We start from the raw sequence: 23,972 nt of genomic DNA on the forward strand, positions 1-23,972 counted from the left end.
AGGTGAAGTGGGCATTATCTCTGCAATCTGAGGGAAACAACAAGATGATTCCTGATTGCTCCTGCACGACTGTGTGTAGTTATGCGCGCTCCGAATTGTGGCTGAAAGAATAATACCGCAAAAATCGGACCCAAACTGTTTATTTTACAAACGCTATGCTGCTGTAATCTTTCTTTTTTGTAATTTTTTAGATTTAAATGATCATCGTAATTGACACATTAGGCATTGCAAATTATATAAACTAAGTTAAACGAACTACCGTTCTCCTGATGCAGATCTAATGAAAGAATTTTACTTGCGTGGCGCCATAATGGTGGGAAAACCTCAGAGGCACTGGCAGCAGTGATGGCAGCCAGGGCAAGCTTCACAAGGAGGTGTCAGTCATGCACAGAGCCCTAAAATAACAGTGTTCACAAACACCACGAGTCACCAGACACGGGGACACAACACCGATCAGTCTCTTCCTCTCCCGCGGCAGGCTGACAGCTGAGTCACTCCCTCCGACCTACACTGCCGATGCAACAGGTAGCGCCCCCAGGTGCAGGAGCGAAGCCAGGGGTTGGTTACCCGGGGCGCGCCAGGCCCAAGAAGCTGCGCTTAATTAGGCGAACTGGGATCCCGTTCGCCTGTAATGGAGCGTTATGAGATCGGCGACGGAGCGCGAGGTTTGGCGAGGAAACCGTCAGAGGGTTTGTGGGTGAGGGGTGTCGGGGGTGGGGGGTCCCTCATTTCACCTCTGCATTATGGATTTTACCCATCTGGACACGCGGGGAGCGATGTGTCGCCAGTCAGTTTAAACAAAGGCGGCGGTAGAGGGGCGTGTCCATGATCACACGCCGAATTACTGTGGCTGTTCTACCGCTATTGTCCGCCTGATGGGCCGGGTATTCACAGCTGGGGCAGCCCAAATTGTTCCTTTATACTCTTTTATATTGCCTTATTGAAGCCAGGGGACCAGGGAATAATTAACAGACAGCACAATGAACGGGATCCATCTCCTCTCATTGTCAGGCTCTCCTTCTCAATTTATTTAACCAATTTCAACACCCCCCGCCCTAATGCAAATTCTGGGCATTCGCTTGGTTAGTCGTGATTCAGCAGATCGGACACTGGAAAATTTGTAGTTAAAGCACAGAAACTGAGGGGTTGGAGAGGTTTTTCAAAGCTATACAGGCACTTTAATTTGGGGTGTTACATTTGTGCATAACTGGAATGAAAACAACAAGAAAGCAATTTTAAAAACTTTTCAAATTAACTTTTTTTTCCCCCCCTCATTCGACCTCCATGGTTTGTCGCGTACTTTTCCACTTTTGAGTATCGGCATGACTAATGTTGACAGAATTCTGTGTAACTTTAGCATTTAAGCTAAGCCACCAAGTTTTTTTCCTGAAAAACCAAAAACAAACCATTGTCCTTCCCAAAGCAGCCTGCTCTGGTATTAACTTTCACACACATAACTAAAATGTCAAACCCCAGCAAAGATCACAGCGTCTAACTTTTTCCTTCAGGATTTCTGTGTCTAATGGCTGTTTCCCAGTTTCCTCCAGCTCCTCTGGGAAAATGGAATGTGCCGGCATTACAAAGGCCCCCAAATTAGGCCAGACCCCTATTCCTTCCCTCATACCTTTAAAGAGTCACATGGCAATTAGCAGGGAGGTAGGTGATGGGTTTATTAGTTTTGATAAATAAAGGGGACAACTCATCTGGTCCCATCAGCTGCTGGTCTTTCATTTTGTCAGTGCTGGGATCTGACATCATCCCACCCAGTCCTGGAGCTCTGTCTGTGCCAGGAGACGGCAGTGAATCTAATGGCAGTTTTTCATTTCACCTAAGAAACCAAAGGCCTGGGCGTTTTGTTGTAGCGTGAGATGCAGACCCTGCCCGGCTTGGAACAGAAGAGGAAAGGCTACTGGCCTAATTAGAGCTGGAAAGAGAGGATGGTGATGTCTGAAGCACGGCTCTGACACCTGAAGTGCAGGGACATTTTAAAGGACTGCAGGCGTGTGACCCACAGGACGCATCTGAACAAGGGGGTATGAAGTCCTGTCCACCAGTTTGTTTACGAAAAACTCAGATTCTACCTTTTGTTTATATACATAGTTCAAAATTTAATTCGAAAATTTTATCAGTGTGCATAAATTTATTTGTAGCCAATTTTTTTAATGATCATTACTGCATTCTTCCTCGCTCCGTCAGCAGTGGCAAAAGTGCCTGTATGAATTAAGGTGATGAATCGGACCAAGCAGACTTTTTTTGTAGGAGTTTGTAGTAGCTCCTCCTAACTAAAATTGCAGAGACGCCGCGGCCAACGCAGCACCACAGTGGACCCACATAGCCACCTGTGTGATGCAGGGACTCCCATCTCAGTCACGGGGCCAGGGACAGTCTCGCCCGCTTGTAGAAATATTGCCCCCCCCCCCCCCCCCGCCCCTTTCTGCTAACATGCATTGACAACGGCAGTGTGTCTGTAACAATGGGAGCCCCTGTCACGGTAATAGCAGGGGCTGCACGGGGTCCGTCTGTTACCAGATGCACGAGCCTGCATACACACGCACACACACACACACACACACACACAGGCGCCCGCATCACAGAGCCTGACAGCATGATTACGGCACAAAGAACAGGGCAGTCACATCCCCCTAGAGATCGGCTCACACTCTAAGTACAATGCTAACTCACTTACATTCAAACACAATAAGAAAAGCATTTTAATTAGGATAAAGACCATTTCATTGAGCTAATCATGGTGCCCTGGTTACAATTTGATGCTCAATCAACTCAGAGATCGGCTGAGTGAATGCAGTCGTACACAAGGTGCTCTGACGCTTTTAGGTGTATTAAAGACACTCAGATGGACGGATTTACATATTTACTTACCGAGGAACATATATCAGGACAAAATTAACATGCTGATGGAGAGATTTTTAAACCACCAGCTATCATAAGGCAGCAGAGAATTCATGTTTCACACAAATATGACCTTATCTTTTTGCAAATAAATTACACCACACTTACAAACTTACCATTCAGCACAACCTAGGATAAAGTAACTCTAACGATAATTAAAGCAAAACAACTAAATAAGTGTGTGGAATCTCCCTGAGTTGTTGGTCTTTTAATGGAACTCCCCCCCCCCCCCCCCCCCCAAGTGTGTCACATGAAAGTTTCATTATCACTGTATATTCAAGCGATGGAAAAGGAGACCTTTTAAAACAGTGACAAAGAATGGTGGTAGTCTGACAAAAAAGGGGACAACTTTGAAATGCTGCATATATCCAGACATGAAAATATACCTAGACAAAAACTATATGTGAAATATATACGTCAAAAGTCAAATCAGCTTTGCTGCTTGTGTCAGCCCTATGCTGCAGCAGTCATACACTGAGAAGAAACATTGTTCCTCTTTTGTAATGGTTGAAAAAGTCGTAAAAAGAATAGAACTTAAATATGCAAAATATACAAACATATTAAGACATAAGATGATATCTAGATGTGGACTTAAGGTGTAAGACAAATAAATACATTTAAACGCCTGATTAGGAGGAGAGATTCTACAAAAGCAATGGAAAGCAGAGAATAAATGGGTGAACGAATGAGCTGATATAGTTTGTAAGTTAGTGGTGCAAACACAGTATGAAAAACACAGCATAACTCATGCATTTACACGTCTGTTCTGGTCATGAGCAACCGCTGCTCATATAAAGAGGCAGCCCTTTAATTAGCCTGCCTGTCTCTGGGGGGGCATTAACATGGGACATCTTTATATTCTTTATTAGCAAATTTTAATACAGGGCGACAAAGTGCAATGGGTGAGGATGCCGTTTCCTCACCGGGGGCATAATCATGCCGCTTTAGGCGTCCAGCGGGCTCCCTGTGAATATGCATGATGGGCTGCTATGACCACCCCCCCCCCCCCCCACTCCCCCCTACACCCCAGAGTGCCAGGTGTGACAGAGTGATGGACGATCTGGTCTGGCGTCGTCTGGGGGCCCCCAATAACAATGGACTGACCCCCCTCCCTCCATTTTCCCATAGGATGTTAATGAAGGGTCCATGCTAATGAAGGACATGCCAGAACTGAGGGACACTGAGGTGAAGGGCTTTGGGCCCCCCATTGAAAATCCAGCACAGGGCCCCAAAAACACAGACCCAACAGATACAGGCAGATTTAAAGCAGTCCAGAACTACTTAGTATGCTTATTTAATATAAACAGCAACTACGCTTAGTATGCTTACGTAACACCCATGGCACTGTTAATGCTTAGTATGCTTACATAATCTTTGCATTTTCTGTAGTTTTGCATGGATATATGCCATGGTGTATTATTTGCCTGAGTTGTGTGTTACTTCTAGCATCTGCTAGATAAATGTAAGATTATATGATCTAAGCGATGGAGGGACAGACGACCACAAGCGTGGACAGACTATTCACTCCACCTTGAACACGACGCGGGATTATAATTAATTAATTAAATTTCGAGCAGCTAACAAAATATATCACATATAATCATTGGTACGTAGGTGAGCTAAATTCAGATTTGCTCCCGTGATGCCACATCGGACACTTCAGATGCTGAGTGAGGAGATGACAGAGGGCAGGCCTTTCAGTGTCTGTGACAGAGGGCTGACCAATCAGAGTCGGGGCGGGCGATGGTGAGGAGGGTGCAAACCCGGGGCCTGGAAGCAGGCCTGCATTACTGTGGCTTTGGAAACAGCACGGACCTGCACTCCAGATCCCAGCTAATCCCCTCACCTCGATGCAGGGTTATCACCTTAGAAAAACACTCTAACTCCTCGATCAGAACTGAAATTCAATCAGAAGATAGCTTTAACATTTGAATCCTAAATTAAAAACTACAAATACAGATTTTTTTTTTTTTACGAACATGATGTATAATCGCTATCTTTTGTATTGAAATGTCACTTGAATTGTCTCGTGTGTTGTATGTAATACTGAGGTAGACCCACCAAGACTTGCATGCTTAACATACTTGTTATGGTACACATTCTGATTGATAGTTATGGAAAGAACAAGCCTGGAAGAAAGAAAAGGTTCAGGAAGCTTCTGGCACAAACACATTAGCTAATCGCTAATTGTGTCTATGTAACATAGCAGTGAATAAGCTCCAGGTTAGGGCGACCATATTTGGCGAGACGAAAAAGAGGATGTGTCCGGGGATCAGAATATTACTGAGCTTTCATGTTCACCGACCAATCAGGTAGCACATCTCTCATGAATATTAATGAGTTCCTGTATTCCCTGGCCAGTCAGGTAGCACTTCTCTTATGGATATTAATAAGGATGCAAGGTTACACTTAATTCTCATTTTACAATCTACACACAATTGACATTATATGCGTGTATTCAATTCTATCTCAAAAAATTTTACAAAAGGCTAAGATAAAGTTTGTTAAACTTCAAGCAAACAATGCGATTCACTGTTCACATGAAAATGAAAATAAAGTGTCAATTGTTCCCAAAAGATGACGTCATTCGCGAGCAGCGTGGCAGTTTGGGATGTTCATATCATTGAATTTTTAAAGTAGGCGTGTGCACAAGCCTTGAAAACACTGTACGATGATACTGAGTGTCTACTTTATATTAAAAATTGTTGTCTTTTCCTTCACTTGGTACTCTACTGTACTCCATTACAACCCTGGGTCATATGCAGCACAACCTGGCCAAACCGCCAATTTCTAAAAAACCATCCGGACCCCCGGATAGCGGCCCAAAAAGATGACGTGTCCGGGAAAAGCTGGACGTACGGAAACCCAATTCCAGGGCTGTATTGAACCTCACAAAACTTATCTAGCATTTTGTTATGAGAAAAGAACTGTTCATTCCCTCCAATTTTTGACTGCACCAAATGCACGCATAAAAAGTAACCAGCGAAGGTACTCTGCAGGCCTGACAGTCTAAACCACGGAGAACCCATTGAAGAGAAAATGTATATCCATGAGAGTTCACCTGACTATCTACAGTGGTGCTCAGGCAAATGCAATTACTGATAAAAGGATTACAGGCCCACTCCACTTTGCTGTTAACTAACATTTGGGACGGAGCCTTTGCGAGGAGCCATCAGAGGCCAGCTGATCCCCCGAGAGATCTCGCTTGAGGTGGGCTTCATCCGAATCCGAGGTCCCTCTGATGAGAGGTTAGGGGGGATATGCTTTGTGCCCCTCCCCAAGCCCCCCAAGCCCCCCCTCTGGAGGGCCGCACGTGCAGCCGCATTCTGGGGTATTACCGCGCACCGTTAATCAAAGGCAGGGGTGGACGGCAGCCCCGCTGGGCGTAAAAACCTTCCCCTCTGTTCCCAGACCCTTTTAATTAGAGTCACAGCGGGGATACATCCCTGACACACGTGCTACACTCTCTCATTCCCCGAGCCTCTATTCCCATCTACCCTCCCCATCAATCTCACTTCTCAGATCGCTTCTTCGGGTTCCCCTCCCTCTTGTTTTTGCGGGTAGGCTCCCGTCCACCTACCACAGAGGTCATGACCTGGCCAGAGAAAATAAGATCGTCCAGGGATCGTGGTCCCCATAGTCCCCAAAGTCGGTCCAGTTGTCTGGGGAGGCTACGTTCAGATCAGGATGCAGTTTTTCCTGCATCAGCCTTGGGATTTCTTGAGGTCAGGAGAAGCAGAAATTGATAGCTGGTATTTTAAGTCCAGGCATGACATTGGATGATGCATGTCAGAGTAGAGAGCGCTATCCTCGCATCAGTGGATATGTGGCAGATAAGGAATCCCCCGCACTTACTTGTGACTCAACTCTAGAGGCTGCCTCCCTCAAATTAAAGGTGGCAGAGAAGCTGCTGGCCATCTGCTCGAACGTCTAAAGCAGCGACATTTGAGTCAGACCTTTAACCTCAAATGAAAATGTCAGGGTGTCACAGTTCACTTCCACACAATAACTCTGTCTGAACTCCCAGCGGATAAGAAGCAACCAAAGAGTGACCATCACTGCTAATGGTTAAATAATACTCGTTAATTAAAGATGATCCTTTAACTCGCTGCTTAAAAGCACGGTGGACAGCAGAAACTTCAGCTTGATTTATATTTTCCTAAGATTGTGGTCACAAACATAGCATGACGTCTAAAATATCTGCCGTGCAAATATGAGAATCAAGACAACTGGACACATAGACTGTCATAAACCAAGAACAGGAAAAGGTTTAGGTGAGAGTTTTTTGGGGGTTTGTTTGCCCCCCATGGAGCACCTCTAGTATGATTACGGTTATCAATCACCAGCACAAAACATGAGGAGAGCGTGAGCGAATCGGTCGGCACACGTGAGGCTGACTCATTGCTTAACGGTGCAGAGTATGCCACCATAAATCTTCATGGGTCAGTTCAGTGACCAAATGTTTGATATATTCCGATCTGTTTTGTAGATTTTAAAGACATCAAGGACGTAAGTCTTCTTCACTCTCACTAGAACAATAAACAAAATAATTGGAAACTAAATGCAGTGCCTCTCGTCTAATATGACATGAAACACAAAGGCTACATTTCAGTTGTCAAAATCCAAAATTTTGATCAATATACTGCATATATGTTAAAGTAATTAAAGATAAAATTTCTATAGGCCTAGAGTTTTTAGCCCATAGGTTTCTGTATTCCACCTTACCAATTTCTTCCTTCCTGTAAGTGAATAAAAATTTAGCGATATAAATAGATATTTAGATATTTAGTTGTTTTGCTTACATTTTGTTGAAACTTTTTAGGAGATAACATATTAGCTGAGCTCTTGATAATACTTTGTCGGTTGTTTTACAAATTAAAAACAATGGTGAGAGAAGACAACATTTTGGACCCTAACCCGCCAGCTTACATGTCAATTAACGTCTCGATTTCTCTGTTTAAAAACAGAAAGGCTAACATTTAAAACAAAGAAAGGTTTGAATTCTGGGTAAAAGAAAACAAAAATGTAAAAACATCAACTAAGGATAACATGAGCATTTGAAGAAAAGCATCTGTGTTGACTCTCTCAGTTTAACTACCTCAGTTACTTTAACTAGGTGAAAGTGCAGAGGTAACCGGCCCAGTTTGAAATAAAGCCTTTTACCCATTGAAAACGCCAGTGGTCACTGCAGATGCTGGGCCTAATGATGTATTGAGTCGCGGACAGCTCTAGGGTCAGGGTTAGATCTTAGCACTGATGTTCAGGGTCCAGCTGCCTCACACCTGGGCCTGTGGGGCCAAAGACCCACCCCAAGCCGTCCCACCACCCACGCGATGAAGTGGCCAGTCTATCACCCAGGGTCCTCTCAGTCGCAGCATCAATAGCAGGAGTGGGTCTTCTTAAGTAGGACCATGCATCAAATGACGGTGACCATTATGGATCTCTCATTAATTTTCCCTTCCTCTCTTGGGCCGCAGACACTTTGCAAGCTGGAACAAAGTGGATGCAGGACACAGCTCAGCAGAAGTTAACACAATAGCTGCTCCAAGCCTTGATGAATGAATCCTCAATTGCTGCCCTCGTATAACTTTTTATGCTTAAATCACAAGTGGGTAAATTAGATTAAATACATCTGTATCATTTTTTTAATGTATGGTCCCAATTTTTTTTGACAATTTCTGAGTTAAGTTACTATTACATACACCATTGAATACGGTAAGTTTCAAAATGACCTCAAATCGCAATATTAAAACTAATTAACATAATAATATTACATACTAGCATAGTTTAGCTGCTAGTATATATAGTGCCCCCCGAATATTTCAGTACCTCATTATTTAAAAGCAAACATCTACACATTTTATTTAAAAAGACTTTTTGCTTTAATATAAAATGACGTTCAGCAACTTCGTATCGTTTTTATACTGTCTTGTCTCAATTTTTGCTGTTTAGAATCTCCTCTCCCAAACGCCTTTGTTTAGCATTTTCGTCATAATGTTTCATTGATTATTCTGTCAAGTTTCTTTGTCTCATTTTAAGGTCATCTATTATTTTCAGTAGTCCCTCCTTCATTACTGTACAGCTAAAACAAATTGCTTTCAGACCACATTATAATGAAATTAAGCAGCCAATTAAGAACGGCCTGCTTCTGCATTCATGGCACATTAATGAAAGGTGGGCCGAGTCAAACTGGAAACTTCGCTCCACCGTCCAAAAGGCCAGATAATTGTACAGGCAGTAAACCATCACAAAACAGAGATTCAATCCTTAAATGAAAAAAAGAAGACATTTGATAGAGGGGCAACTACTGATTAAATATTAGTCATTATCAAATATTAGTCATATTTGCTCCTAGTTTGATATGTCTCTATGCTTAGATCAATAAAGATTCTAGTACTATTTATTTCTGAGCCATTACAGCAGAATTCTGTGCAATAATTATTCATTGATACTGTCTATTAATATCTAAATGTCTTTTTACTGCCTAAATGTGTGTTTTCAGCTAATATAAACCTGAAATTTCCTTCAGGATTAATGAAATATCTATCTTATCTTGTAATCTATCTTATCTTGTAAGGCAATATACATGTTCATATCTCCAAGTTATGTCAAGTTTCGCCTGATATTTGTGAGCACTTGAACCTGAACCAGCTGTGCCCCAGTGTCCTCTTTGCGCAGTAGATTCTTCAGAGGCCCAGTTGCACGATGCAACTTTGTTCCTGACCTCAGTACCTGGTTTGTTTTCTCGCTGGGTGAGATCAGATGTTCTGAGCCATTACACCGTCTCTCATTAGAGCAGACCTCGTCCACATCAAGCTAATGAGACAATGTTTAATGTAAAGTCGAGAGACGTGGAGATGAACGGGCCGTGTGTGTTTTCGGGAGGCCTGGCGAATTACCTCCGCGTCTGACTGCAGGACAGCACCTGGTCCTCCGGCGCTCGAGGCGAGGTTAACGGCGGTGTCAGGGTCCCTGGGGGGCCGAGGGGTGAGCCCCAGCTGGGGAGGCAAGAAGGTAAATGTTCGGTGGGACAGCATGGATGTGCTGGCTTCTGCAGGAGCTGGGTGAGGGTGGGGGGGGGGGGATTCATTGTTTGCTGACATGCGAGAGAATCCAGCGCGACAGTCCTGCTTAATTGGCGAAAGTCGGGCTTGCAGCATGAATTTATTTGGCGTCTGGTGTCATTTTAATTTAGGTATTTATGTATTCATTCGACACATTAGGCATCAAGCAATGACAGGCCATAATACATTCATCCTCGTCTGAGGTGCACAAGATATGAATATTATTTCATATGCTCCCCCCCCCCCCCCCAAGACAAAAAATGTGTATAAACGCCTTAGTACATCTCCCGTCCATTCCGAAAACATTTGAAGGCGATGGGAAGCCACATTTGTATGCGGTGTGATTCATCTCTAATGCGGTGTGACTGTATAAAACTCACTTTTTCCAAAAGCTAGACGATACATTCACAGGAGGAGGGGGATTAAGTACGGTTTTAGATGTCTCAGCTTGCCAAGTCTGACATGGAGCATCTCTGCATACATAGAGGATAAACATAGATCGCGTATCTACAAACCCGACGTCCCGAATAAAGTGCCCCGGCGTACCGAGTTCAGGTGCAGTAATCAGCGCTCCCAGAGAGGGGGGCTGATGGGCATTTTCACCGCCGTTATGAGATGATCTAATGGAAGGGGGCTGTATCAGAAAGTAATGAGATGAAACTAAATATGAGGGAGAGTTGAAAAGCGTCTTAACGACAATTTAAAACACAGAGTACACGCCGAAACTGCAAAGGACACCGCAAAACCCCTGTCAGTTAAGATGGCTGTGGAATTGTTTTAATGTTCCAAAACCCCCCCCATTCTACTTCTTTTAAATGCTGTATAAATTCTTTCGATTCCAATCCATTTATATTACGGAACGGTAATTCGGCAAAAATTTCGACGCAAAAGCCAGCGGAGCTTTCAGAAGGACAGCAGTAATGATGGGGACCGCAATTTGCTTATGGGGGGGCTGTTTTTAAGTACCCGTCCCATCAGCGAGAAGCACATCTGCGGAGGCCAGCGTGGACATCGCAGGCGTCCAGCGGAGGTCAAACGGTACAGAAAATTACCCCCCAGCTGTGCGTGGATCAGGCAAGGCTGCCTTTCCAGAAATCTCCCCAGCTGTGACTGCAATGTAACATCCCATAATTGGCACTGAGCATGCATAGATTTCATTCTTTGTACTATAATGCCTGAAAAATTCACTCGCGTATTAGTTATAAATCAAATCTTTAACTGAAAAACAACCAGATGAAGAAAAATAGTCAGAGGTTGTATGGGCGGAATACTAAAGCAAGTCATTATAGCAGCCGACTGACAAACTTAAACACCTGCAGTTTCCTCCATTATTGAATTGCGTTAAATCCATTTTCAGAAGGCAGATATAAAGTCAGCTTTTTATCTAAACCTAGATAGCCTAAGTAAGCTTATTCAAACGCCGCGTGTCTCTGTCAGTGTTAAATTAACAATGCTGATTACACTATGAGTTAACAATTAATTGTAACGTCTAATAATATAGCCCTAGGACCCTGCATTAAAAATTGCCACGGCCACGTGACTGTAAGCCATTAATCTTAACTCCATATGAAATCTGTCTTCATTATATGCGTAATATGACGGCGAAGAGTGCGTATATAGAAATTCCTGTAATACGTAAAATACAGATGACGGGTCCATGTATAAATTACAGCGAGAAACAATGCGAGTGTGCGGCGCCCCCCGAGTTTAAATTCGTCCCCTGAAGAAGTGCAAACAAGTTCAACCTTCCATTAATCCGAGTTTACCGCTTGTGCATGTTTGTGCGGCATAATGGGCTGTTTTTAATGCTAGTCAGATTAACACAAATCCCGGTCTTTTGTACTGATTTGCATGAAAGAAAATCAGCTTTATTTTAGGGAGTAGGTGGGAGTGACGTGTATGCAATACCGTAATAAAGAGTTTCATATCGGGGGGACACAACTTAAAAATTTAAAAACAAATGTCTGTTTATTGGGGGAGGGAGTGGATAAATGAATTCGAATCAAATATTGGGGGGTACAGGCCACCCCCGCTTCATACACCCCTGCGTGTATGTTTTACCTCTCGTTTTCCTTCAAACAATCTGAGTGGTTTTTAAGATATTTAATGACAGCAAACAGCAGCTTTGCTTAATGATTGACATTATTTCATATTTGTACATAATGCTTGGTCCTTACCCATCTCCAGAATAACGTCTCAATTTGGCAACGCAAAATAATGTCGGTTGTTTTCTTCATGTATCGAAATGGCCAATTCCTTAATTTGACTCAAAATGTGATTCTGAATAAAAGTATTGTTCTTTATTCTAAAGCCTCCTCATCTCCTTACTAACTAGGAACTAGTTTTCTTTACTAGTTATGTCTCTCTTTGACCTTTAACAGACATCCAACGTGCAGTCTTGTCAAAAACACCGCAGGGTGATCGGAAAGGACGGCCAGGTCATGACCCCTGGCCCCAGAGAGGGAAAACTGACCAGTGACTAACCGGGCAGCTGGGGAAACCACCCAGATGTACATCAAAATGCTCTCCCTGAAGGAAGTCAATTTAAACACTGACTGCTCAAAGATAAGCCCTGACACCAGTGATTTAGTACCATTTTAAAAATGTTTAAGACCTTAATCACAACCTATTCTAGTTCATCCTAAACTAATGAGAAACTTTCACCACACCCATCTAACATCTACATCTGTGTCGTAATACATCTTGCACATAGCGGTCAGTATACTAATACAATGATATATTACATACTCTAACCAATCAATGCCATGGGTCACTTTTCTGAATACAGGACAATAGGAGTGACAGGAACATTGACAAATCTTTGGGTTTGCAGTGGTTAATATGTGAATGTTTCCACGGCAGGCAGAGAGCCCTGACCTCATCTCAACAGGACATCTCAGGAACAAAGCGGAATAACAGAAACAGGGGAAAATGCAAGACAACCTCTTTTAGTTAACAAACTTACTAATGCTTTAAGGAAGCTGAAGCGCAAAAACTCCAGGAGTCAGTGAGGATATCGCGAAGGTTCCTGTGCCATGAAAGCACAAGTTAAGAATCTCAGAAGGAAGGAGTTTTTGCAATAGAAGAATCAAGAATGTTAGACGTATAGAACATAGAATTGCTATGACATCACTCAGTCAGTCTCCACTTGTTCTTAAATCTGTAGTAGGTTGCTGTATAGCATTTGTGTGTGTGTGTGTGGTCCAGGTATACCTTACCTTGTGGGGACCAAATGTCCCCACAGCGTGATGAATACCCGTTTTTTTCCAGTTTCCTGGTCCCCATAAGGGAAAACTCTACTTCATAAAAATCTGTGACTGTAATGACAAATCTAAAAATGCGAAAACTCTTGTATTTTGCTTGGTTACTTATGGTTAAGGTTAGGGCTGGGTAGGGGTTAAGGTTGTCATAGTTAGGATTAGCATTTTTCCCATAGAAATGAATGAGCGGTCCCCATAAAGATATGATTACATGACTCTCTGTGTGTATGTGTGTGTGTGTGTGTGTGTGTGTGTAGGGGGGGGCTCATTGGGTTAGTCATTTGTGCCTGTGATCAGAAGGTTGCCAGCTCAAGTCCTGGTCTCAGCAGAATAATCAAATGTCTGATGGGCCCTTGAGAAAGGCCCTTAACCCACTGGAATTATCCAGGGGAGTCTGAAGAATGACATGTGCTTGGACCCCGAGCTTCACTCTCAACTGTACGTATGCCTCGAAGAAGAGCATGATGGGAAATGTGAGCAGGAGCTTTCCGGTGTACTTTTACTACTGCAAATAAAGCATGGTTTCAATCAAAAATACTTATTATTAACAAGTGACCTCAGTCAGCGACAGTAACATAACTGTAATGTCATGCAGTGAGGCAGGGCGTGGCCAGATTCACTATCCACTGCCAATGGAAACTTTCATGTATCCCGTGCCACATGAATTGCAAATTGATTTTCCCGAAATGCGTTCCTGCAATGGCATGCGTCCTGGGCCACGGCATGAGGAGGCTGCTTCTGCTGTTACAAGACTGAGGTGAGTCCCAAGCGTGACTGTATGCGGCTGCCCGTGCGCTTAGAGAAAGTGCTGGCATTCGCGCGTGCTGAAAGGATGGCGCCGACTGCGAATGAAGCTGCCTGCGACTGTGGCCTGTACAGCACCTTGTAAATCTGTTATTTGTGGAAAAACACACCTTCACATACATTTCAAATAATGGAAATGGTCCCTAAGTGGAAAGTTGGGAAATTTCGACCTTAGACATCGTTTTCAATATTTTCTCAATTAAATTAATCATGTAAAATTTTCTATATTTCAAGAGATTTTTTTATGAACACTTTTGTGATTCATTTTTTTTTTTTTTAGTTTTATTGCTAATATGCCTTGTTCTTTTGGCCTTTTGTGATCCTCATACCATCCTCTGGGAATTCCTTTGAAATCGTCTTCTTTATCCCGATTAATCTTACTATACACATTACATATTTTTGGTTATATACAATATTATATTGTCAGACGTAATTTTGACATAAAATCTTTCTCAATGTATGAATACAAAGCAAAGCCCACAGGGAGGTGGTTATTGATATTCTGCCCCCCCTGACAAAAATGTCACCTGCCTCCTGTACATTATATAGTTGTATGCATTCACAGGCTCCAGCAAAGTGAGGAGTGTGGGCCCCCCGGAATCTACCTACTGTGCCCCTGAATCCACAGATTATCGTTCAGGTAGAGATAAAAAAAAAAAAACCGTTTGACCGATTTGAATATACAGTTTGGGTGAGCAATTGATCTACTTAGAGTAATAACAAATTAAGTTCTACAAATAAGTTACAAACAATTCAGCCCTGAAAAAATTTCTCAAGCTTGAAGAGTTAATGTATTTTACATAATATTAACTACTGTGATTATATAAATTACTGTGATTTCTTTGTTGAAAGTGTTAGAATTTGAAATAAATACGTATGACTTAAAGAGTTCAAAATCATTATAAATGATTAATACCACAGCATAAACTATTGGATTAATCTTAAAGATGCAAAAAACAGTCTTAAAAAAAACTAGTGATTGTTCACATTTGGGGAGTCAACCAACTCGGGTTTAGCTACGTAAAATTATTCTGCACAAATTCGCAGAATCATCCCTTCCTGAATCAAAAGTGTGACTGGTAACATCGCCGTCTAGTGGCCAATTATTAGAACCGTCTCATTAAAATGGAAGTAGGCGACAAGTGTAATTAGGATCGTAAACGTATTTTCAATTATGTGGTTAAATTTGCTTGCTTAAAATTTATATGTTTATAATTGGCTATCAGTTATAGCCATTAACATACATTATTGTGCCACTGACGCTATGTTATTTTTGAATAGATTATCTCCAATATTTTTGCGAAAACTTCATCTATCTGATCAAGTTGATAAAAACATCCATCCATACATACATCTTCTATACGCGTATCCTGGTCAAGCACCGGGTAGTTGCTGGAGTCTATTCCAGGCAGCACAGGGTACAAGGCAGGTGAGCACCATGCACGGGATGCCAGACTATAGCAGGGCGCACAGACTCACACATGCAATCATATTCTATAAAGGGCTTACTAATATTTTGCTTAGTTCACAACACATGACTCAATTTTTTTATTAATTTTAGTTGTATTTATATTAATTGAAATCGCAATTATTGTTATAGTGGGCATAGTTTCCGACAAAATAGGCGGAAATGTATTTGTTGTTGTATACGGGACATTAAACCCCGGTAGGTGTGGACTGGCTTCCCCGGGTGCCGTCCGCACGCGCCGTTCCGAACCGGCTCACGAGCCTCGATCCTGCACGCTCCGGCCCATCCTCCCGCGTCAGGTCCAACCCCCGCCCCCCCTCCTCCCCTCCCCTTAGCAACAGAACAAAGATGGCGGCGCCCAGTAACGCCGATCCTTTGGCTGAAATATCCGCGCCGTTAAAGATCCCGAAAACCGAGGCCCCCTCTCCGGAGTCGGAGGATCTTAGCGACGGCAACCAGTATCACTCGAACCCGTCCACGCCGAACCGCTTCTCGCCGCTGAACGTGGGCATCGGCGTCTCCGGGGGCGCAGGCCGGAGCGGGGCGGCCTCCGCCTCCAACAGCTTCACCGCCTGCCGGGGAATGTCGTGGACGCCCTCCGAGACGAACGCGCTGATCGCCGTGTGGGGCAACGAGCGGCTGACGGAGGCGAGGATGCAGCAGCTGGAGGTGGCCGGGACGGTGTTCTCCGGAAAGGCACCCGGGCCGGCCATGTACGAGCGGGTGTCCAGAGCGCTGGCGGAGCTGGGCTACGAAAGGACCCCATCGCAGTGCAGGGAGAGGATGAAGGTAAATAGGACAGAGTAAGCACCGTTTCCATCTTATCCCGCTTGTGCAGTCAGGGACCAGCCTGTCACCCCATGCCTTGCCTTCAGGGTTGCACATTTATCTACGTGCATCGGTTAATCGGCGGGATTGTCAGTGCATTTATAATAAAAGTAGCACATTTGATTAATGGTGGTGCACGTTTTGTAATGAGGCCACCCGGTGCATAAACCGGGATGTGAAACTGATGAAAACGTCCTTAAACCAGCCATCTATGGATCTTGGTGTTTAGTTTCGCAGGTTCAGGGATGTGATTATCGTAGTTACTGCTGTCTGCTGTGCTTAGGAGGAAATAAACTTTATTTCCCTTATTTAAACTGCGAAATGTGCACTGTCCCTCCCTGTGTAGCATGGAAATTCTTTATGTCCGTTGTCAGTCACTTCCCCTTGAAGTGAGATGTGGGTCTTATCATAGTGTAGCCCTGTTATTGTATGGCTCCTGTATGGTGGTAAGCTCTCGCCTCACTGACCCTAAGCTGCCGTTGGATTGAACAGACGCTGCGACGGTGCTACAGCCGGGTCAAGGAGCACGGCATCGGCAAGAGGAAAAGCAGCTATTCCATCGAGCAGCTGGAGAAGGTGTTCGGTCAGGGGGGCTGGGATTCGCAGAGCTGCCAGCCAGTGCTGATCAACAGCAGCGGCCTCTACCAGGAGATGGAGTCGGACAGCAGCACCATGGAGGATTACCCTCAGGAGGAGTGGTGCAGCCAGGACCTGCCCGCCTTCCAAGAGGGGGAGCTAGAAGCAGGTTAGTGGAGGCTTTATTACACGCTCCAAAGATCACCGGGGTAGGCTGTCAGAACTGGAAGGTGGAAGAACGCGATGTTCTGGCAGAGTGTCCGGTTCATAGCGCCGTAGTAGATGGTTGGAGCTGCTGGGGAGAACGTTGTATGTCTCCCCTCTATATGTCCCTGAATGAACTTTATGATAAGCTCTAATGATTTAGTGATAAGCAGTGTTGGTGTGACGCAGATGCCAGATGATTCAGGCCTTTGGTTACTCCCATAACATCCAGGGTAAGATTCCCGTTTACCAGCAGGAATCCTGGTTATCGGTGCACGTCAGCAACATCCGTCCAACAAGAAAGTCAGCCACTAGGTGGTGTTGTGGTTAAGGTGGAGCTGATGATCAGAAGGTCTTATGTTGTAGTCCAACTGATGGCAGGCGGTAATGATCATTTTGTTGTGTTGATTATTGAGCTCGGCCTGGTGGGGGTGTTTCGTCTTCGTCCATTTGAAAGGAAAGGAGAACAGATTATATATATATATATATATATATATATATATATATATATATATATATATATATATATATATATATATATATATATATATACACACACACACACACACATTATAGATACTGGATCTTCCGATATCTCTTTATGGTTTGTAATAAGTATTTTAAATAATTCAATTTTTGTCAGAGTAAGTTTGTCAAGTTGTATAACATCATGTGGCGGGGAGGGGGGGCATGTGTTAGCTCATTGGGGGTGAAACCAGGGTCGAAAACAAGTTAATCTTTGGTGAGTCCGAGTCAAACCTTACATGTCTGAGTCACGTCTGAAGTCATGTGCCCCGAAGTCCAAGTCGAATCCGAGTCTTTTCATCATATTTACTGTAGAGTCACAAGTCATGAAATTTGTGACTCAAGTCCAAGGTGAGTTGTGAGTCATATAGTTTGAATCCCTACCTGTGTCAGTTTCTTTAGTGATTAAGTCTTATTGCAGCCAAAACCCACCGCAGTACGTTGTAGGTTGTCCTTCATAAGCAGAGAGAGGTTGAGAGTCTCTCTCTACTCGGTCACTGCTGTCCTCACATAGTTTTTACATTTGTGTACATGTGGGAGTGATGCATCTTTCAGATGAACTATCTCAGGAGACCTTGCTTTCTGAAATTGAAGACAGCAGGGAACTGATATATACGGAAATGATAAAATTAACGTCATGGTATCCAGAGGGGAGACCATAACCTCAAGTTGGCTCGAGTCGTAAGGTCCAAGCCTGGTTCAAATCAAATCAACTCATTTGCCCTCAGGTTCAAGTCGAGTCCTAGTCTTCGCGTAATATTTGCCGAGTCAAGTCACTATTGTTGGTACTTTATTGATCCCTATGGGGACATTCTCTTTACGCCTACGCCACCCTGCTTTCTGTAGGTAAGAGCAAGCTGACCATGAAGGGTAGCCACCCATAGCAGCGCCCAGGGAGCTCGGGGTTAAGGGCCTTATTCCTGCAGATGTGTCGAGGCTGGGCCTGAACCGGCAACCTTCCGATCACAGGCAGAGAGGCTTAGCCCACGGAGCCACATAATGTTTTTCATCTCTGCCACTGGAATTTCTGTGGATCCCTGTTCAGTGTATGGCATCTAGACTGTGATATTACTCATGTTTTTGTCATTGCTAAGTTTATCTTATTTGCATGTATTTAGTTTAAATATTTGCACTCGCTGTGTAGAGTGACTTTATGCAGGTTTTCATCCAGGTAAACAGGGTCAAGCCTCTATTATGCTCAACGTAACAAACCTGTCACATGACCTAGAAATAAACACAGCGCTGTGCAAAGACCTACCTTTTCATTTTGGTTTAATTTGAGTGTTAATGATGAAACCATGCAGTGCCCCCTACTTTTTGACTTTGTGTGATTCTGTTGTTGGTCTGTTTTTTCTTTTTTTTTTCAACTCCGTGAAAAGACCTCCTGTGCTTTTCAGAGGAAATCCGTCATCCGAAGAACAGAATTCTCCAGCTCCGACAGGAATCGTCGGAAGACTCCCAGTAAGTTCCCACGCAGGATACAGCTGTCCCAGAACATTCCTCTCCTTCACCTCTCTTCATTTGTTCAGACATTAGCACTGTTGTTCGTGCTTGTGTTCTCCATGTATCTTAAAGCCGTTATTAAATATAAATAGGATCCATTCATTGCAAGTGGATAATTTTTATATTTGTGTTTCTCAACCCAATCATTGGGGACCTCCAGTCCACGTTTCTGCTTCCTCCCAGCTCCAAAACAGCTGTTCCAGGTATACGGTGTACTTGATTGGCTGGGAACTGGGAGGGAGCAAAAATGTGGACGATCTGGGGGTTCTCGAGGACTGGTTGAGGTTGAGGAGCACTGTATTATTGGAACTGGTTTTGATTAGTCAGTTAGTCAGTTGTGTGTGTGTGTGTGTGTGTGTTAAAAACATGGTAATTATGAATCAGTGGATGTTATATGGCCAATGAGTTAAAGAAACATCCAGACTGTTGACATCACTCTGTGATCCACCACCCTGTGAGTCCCAGCTTTACACCTTGCACCCTTTCTTGGCATGATCCACAGGAAACAGGAAGTGATGCGAAATGTGATGCGTATCCTGGAGTCGGTACAGATCAAGTGGGAGCACTTCCAGACGTGGACGGACTTCTCCCGACTGCACCTATCCAACAAGCTGGCCATCTTCGGTGTGGGCTACAACACGCGCTGGCGCGAGGAGATCCGCTACCACTACGCCGAGATCAGCTCGCAGGTGCCACTGGGTAAGCGGCTCCGCGAGTACTTCAACCCCGAGAAGGCGGAGGGCCGCATCATCATGACCAAGGTGCAGAAGATGAATTGGAAGAACGTCTACTACAAATTCCTGGACATCACTATCAGCGAGGCACGGTGCCTGGAGCTGCACATGGAGGTGGACTGGATCCCTGTGGCTCAGTCACGGGTAGCTGGCTGCAGCAATGGTTCCCAGTACCTGCTGCCCGGCGGCATCCCCAAAACCTATGGCCTCTACGCCATTGGGTACGAGGAGGTAAAGGGCACCGCCCCATCGGACACTGGGGACCGGCCGTCGTCGCCGGAGCTCGGCGATCAGGAGCGGAGCCTGAGCCCGTCCGGGTCGCCGGAGCAGGACCGAGGTCAGGGGTCCTCGGCCAAAGTGACGTACTGCTACCTGGGAATCGCCGAGGATAGGACGCTGCAGCAATGCCTGTTCCAGCACTTTCAGAGCTCAGGCAAGCATTACGGCCGAGGCGAGCCCTCAGCAGTCACCAAGTTTCTGCTGGGGAACTGCAACGTCCAGTCCAAGGAAGGGGGCTCGCCCCGGTCCGCTATTTATATCAAATTCATCGAGGTGGAGCTGGACTTCCTGTCGGCCGGGTCCTTAGTGGAATGTCTAGAAATCGCCGTCGGCTATTCCTTGAAATTCAACAAGAAGGATGCACTGTAAGGCCCCGCCCGGACATTGCGGGGACTTGAGGAGACGCTCGGGGCGGAAGGACGGGAAGGTGCTCTTGCCTTCGTAGCCACACTGAAATCAGGGAGTCTGTCTGCGTCGCTGTCTGGAATGACTTGCGTCCCCATCCTGCGGGGAGAAGTTGTTATGGGCAGTAAGTGGCTGTTGTCAGTTAATTTTTAAAAACTGCCTTCAAAGATTTTTTTTCCCTTAATTATTGTTTTCTTTATGTTCTTGAAGTGTAACTTCAAAACCAGTGTGCCAGGTAAGATTCCGAAATGAAGGAAAATTCTAATAAACACAGGAAATTATGTATGAATATATACATAAATTTATATATATATATACAGTATTAAGTATATAATATATAAAGTCTATCTCTCTGTATGCATACATGCACATCCAGTGTGTGTATGTGTATATTTATGTATGAATGTATGTGTCGTCAAGCATTCCGGTATTTTCGAACACTTTGTCCGAAGGGGGGGGGGGGGGGGGGTGGAACAGTTTTGTTTTATTTTTTTATTTGTGAAAACAGAGTGGTGATGTTTTGGTTTCCGGATCACCTTCTTGTATGTTTACATTGTTTTGGACAACAATAAATGACCCCTGTCCATCCACCTGCTGTTCGCCGCACCTGGGAGTACTGGGAGTTCTGGGAGTACTGCTTGTTTTGGTAACGCAGAATTTGGAATTTGTGGGCTACAATCAAAAATCGGAAGCACTCGGCTCGTTGAAGCCTAATGTGATCTTGTACCATTTTCTGGCTATAATTCGGAGAAGCGAAAACTCATAAAACCTTGTTCCAGTGATAAAGTTTTGTTTTTTTATTACATTCTCCTGAACCGTTGGTCAAAATAAATGGTGGGGTTTGAACCCATAACCCTTTGGCTAAACCATTGTTTTTGTCCACTAGTTTTTCCCCACTTCCCAGCTCAGGCCTTGTGCTGTGATGAATGTTAATGGCTACTTACCTTTTTGACCGCTCGCATGTTGACTGGATTTCAGGCAGAATTAACATACATTTCCAGCTTAACTGAGGTAAATTATTTTCCTGAGAAATCAGTCCGTTGCAATCCAGACACGTGTATTCAAAGCACCATATGATTTTGCCCATTATCCTGTAGTGAGATATGTGACAGTCTGACTACTGTGTATGAATCTTACGGACCACTGTTCGTTGCCAGTCTGTAATAAGTTGTTCTCGCTCCTTGCCAGAAGATGGCAGTAGAAAATCACAGATAAGCGGCTCATTCTCAAACCATGGTTACTCAATTGTACATATTAATAGTTGCTGACAGCTTTTTAATTCAAACCGAGAAGATTTGTCCTCTTATTAAAGCAACAAGAAGTCAAGTTTAATTTTCTTGATTCCCCCCAAATATATTATGTTCTATGAATATGTAATGATTTTAAGTTATCAAAACAAATTAAAAATTAAAAATAAGAATTATGAGACTTTATGAGTTTACTGCACCATATTTAATAATGATGCAAGATTCTATGAAAAAGTATAACTTAAGAGCAAGTAGAGCTTTCCTGAATTATTCAAATCATGCTTTCAGGTAAGAGTCGTTGTAGCAACTTAATATTTTCATTTAACTCTTGTACCCCAATACAGTAAAATGTCAGCTATATTATAATCAGTTTCAAATTCAGCTCTTTAAAATTACTTAGCATCCTAAGAAAAAATAGGGAAAATACATTTTAAATAATTGTAATATGATGTCTAAACAAAATCTAACACATAATCGCTCAACCAATTTGTACAAGAACAGGCGTGTATTATTAGGAAATCACAATCAGGGATTTAATGTTGATGATTCTGTTGTACAAAAGATGCATCGTTTTAAATTTATGTACTGAAACTATGGCACCACAATGCTTTCTGAAATGTCAGCTTGAAGATGTATGTTAACCTCCACAACTGGAAGGCTTGATGTGATAATGCCCTGTGTTATTTTCGGTCTCGTCTTAGGATAATTAATAATTAAAATTCGCCATCAGCATCTAATTTCTTTTCAAGTTGAGGCATATTAAGTAACAGCGGGTCTGGTGTCTGCAGAAGGATCTTTAATGAGATTTTAATGTTGATCTTCTGTAATCAAGTGCAATTATATTGATTGTTAGCTCACATTCAAGGTCAGAATCTAATTGGACTGTGTAAAACATATGCTAATGACTCCTGTAAAAATAGAAATCTGTTTCAAATCTCATGTCCATGTGAGGACAGAACCCCTCTTCGTCTGTGCAGTTTTACTCATTTTATGCTTTGCAGTCCATCCATAAACTCTTCCATTCACACCAAAAATCATATGAATGAGTATTAATGTAAAGTCAGGAAGGGACAGTAAAATGTTCCTCTGCAGAACTCATACCTGTTTGTTAATATAAATAAATTGAATAAATAAATTTAGAAACGCCGCTATTGTACAGATTAGTACTCTCAAAAATATTTGCATAGATTTTGTGTTTTTTAATGGCTACCTTTACTTTTGTTCATGATTAACTAACCATTAGCTATGTAAAGCTAGTTGTGTTGTGTCCTATCGAAGAGTCGTCAAGATATGTTCTTAAAGACATTTTTAAGGTTCTGCTTTGCTCCTTAACATTTATAGCTATTTCAACTGTGGATGCTTTTGTCCAAAGTGACAAATAAATGAGGCAGATAATGAATCACAAGTACAAAGATGTCAAGGAATCAACTTAGATACAAGTGCTGCTAGACTTCCACTGAGTAGCCAGTAACACGTAGGTAAAAGTACAGGGGTAAGACCAAAAACGAAATACCAGACCAGTGCTTAACATCATTGTTGGGTATTTTTCCCCTTAATATACGCTGAAAACCAACCAGTCACTGAACACAGAACAACACGGCCAGCTGTAATGACTTTTTACTTGCTGCAAGGGAAGTCTGGTCCTGACTTCGAGGTGTCAGCCTCTCAGTCGAACTCAGCCAACTTCGAAAGAGGAACTCCCCTCGCAGTATCTTTTACTGAGGTACACAAACAGGATATGCAAATAACATTCAACATTGTTTTTTCACCATGTATGGGGTGGAAATATTCAAGCGACAGTGCTTAAGAAGGGTTATTGCTAAATTAAGATCAAGCTGCTGCACGGTGTTGTTTCCAAGAACGGCATTTCTCTAACAATCATGTAGCATTGTATTTATGGATATCGGTTTTTAGACGTCTTGTGAGGTATAGCATTGTACCAAAAAACAATACAGAAACACAAATTACACACTTTCGCTTTCTTCTATCAGGAATATACAAGAACAGAAAGGTTATTCTACACTGGAAATAGTACATTAAGGGTCATTTCTTTTTCGTTATCCACTAATTCTTATATAGTCATTGATTTCATGGTCCAAACGCTTGTTTAACTGTATGATGTATAAGAGACCTATGCAAATCGTGGTCCTCGAGGTCCGACCCCT

The 23,972-nt window shown here is 43.3% G+C and overlaps 2 protein-coding genes across 3 annotated transcripts in view; both read left to right on the forward strand.

Moving 5' to 3' along the window:
* The window catches only part of mmp9 (matrix metallopeptidase 9), a 278,561-nt gene that overhangs the window by 159,849 nt on the left and 94,740 nt on the right, over nucleotides 1-23,972 (forward strand). The gene's annotated exons all lie outside the window — the stretch shown is intronic.
* Nucleotides 15,843-21,449, forward strand: LOC125745171 (myb/SANT-like DNA-binding domain-containing protein 2). 2 transcript variants are annotated; one of them, XM_049017726.1, is made up of 4 exons: nucleotides 15,843-16,295; nucleotides 16,827-17,079; nucleotides 19,019-19,100; nucleotides 19,645-21,449. In XM_049017726.1, the coding sequence occupies exons 1-4, from the start codon at nucleotides 15,855-15,857 to the stop codon at nucleotides 20,522-20,524; spliced, it is 1,656 nt and encodes a 551-aa protein (XP_048873683.1). In that variant the 5' UTR covers nucleotides 15,843-15,854; the 3' UTR covers nucleotides 20,525-21,449. The 2 variants fall into 2 exon arrangements, with proteins under 2 accessions (XP_048873683.1, XP_048873684.1); XM_049017727.1 differs by having other exon boundaries at nucleotides 19,037-19,100.

This window comes from Brienomyrus brachyistius, chromosome 6 (assembly GCF_023856365.1).
Source record: "Brienomyrus brachyistius isolate T26 chromosome 6, BBRACH_0.4, whole genome shotgun sequence".
Classification (NCBI taxonomy): domain Eukaryota; kingdom Metazoa; phylum Chordata; class Actinopteri; order Osteoglossiformes; family Mormyridae; genus Brienomyrus; species Brienomyrus brachyistius.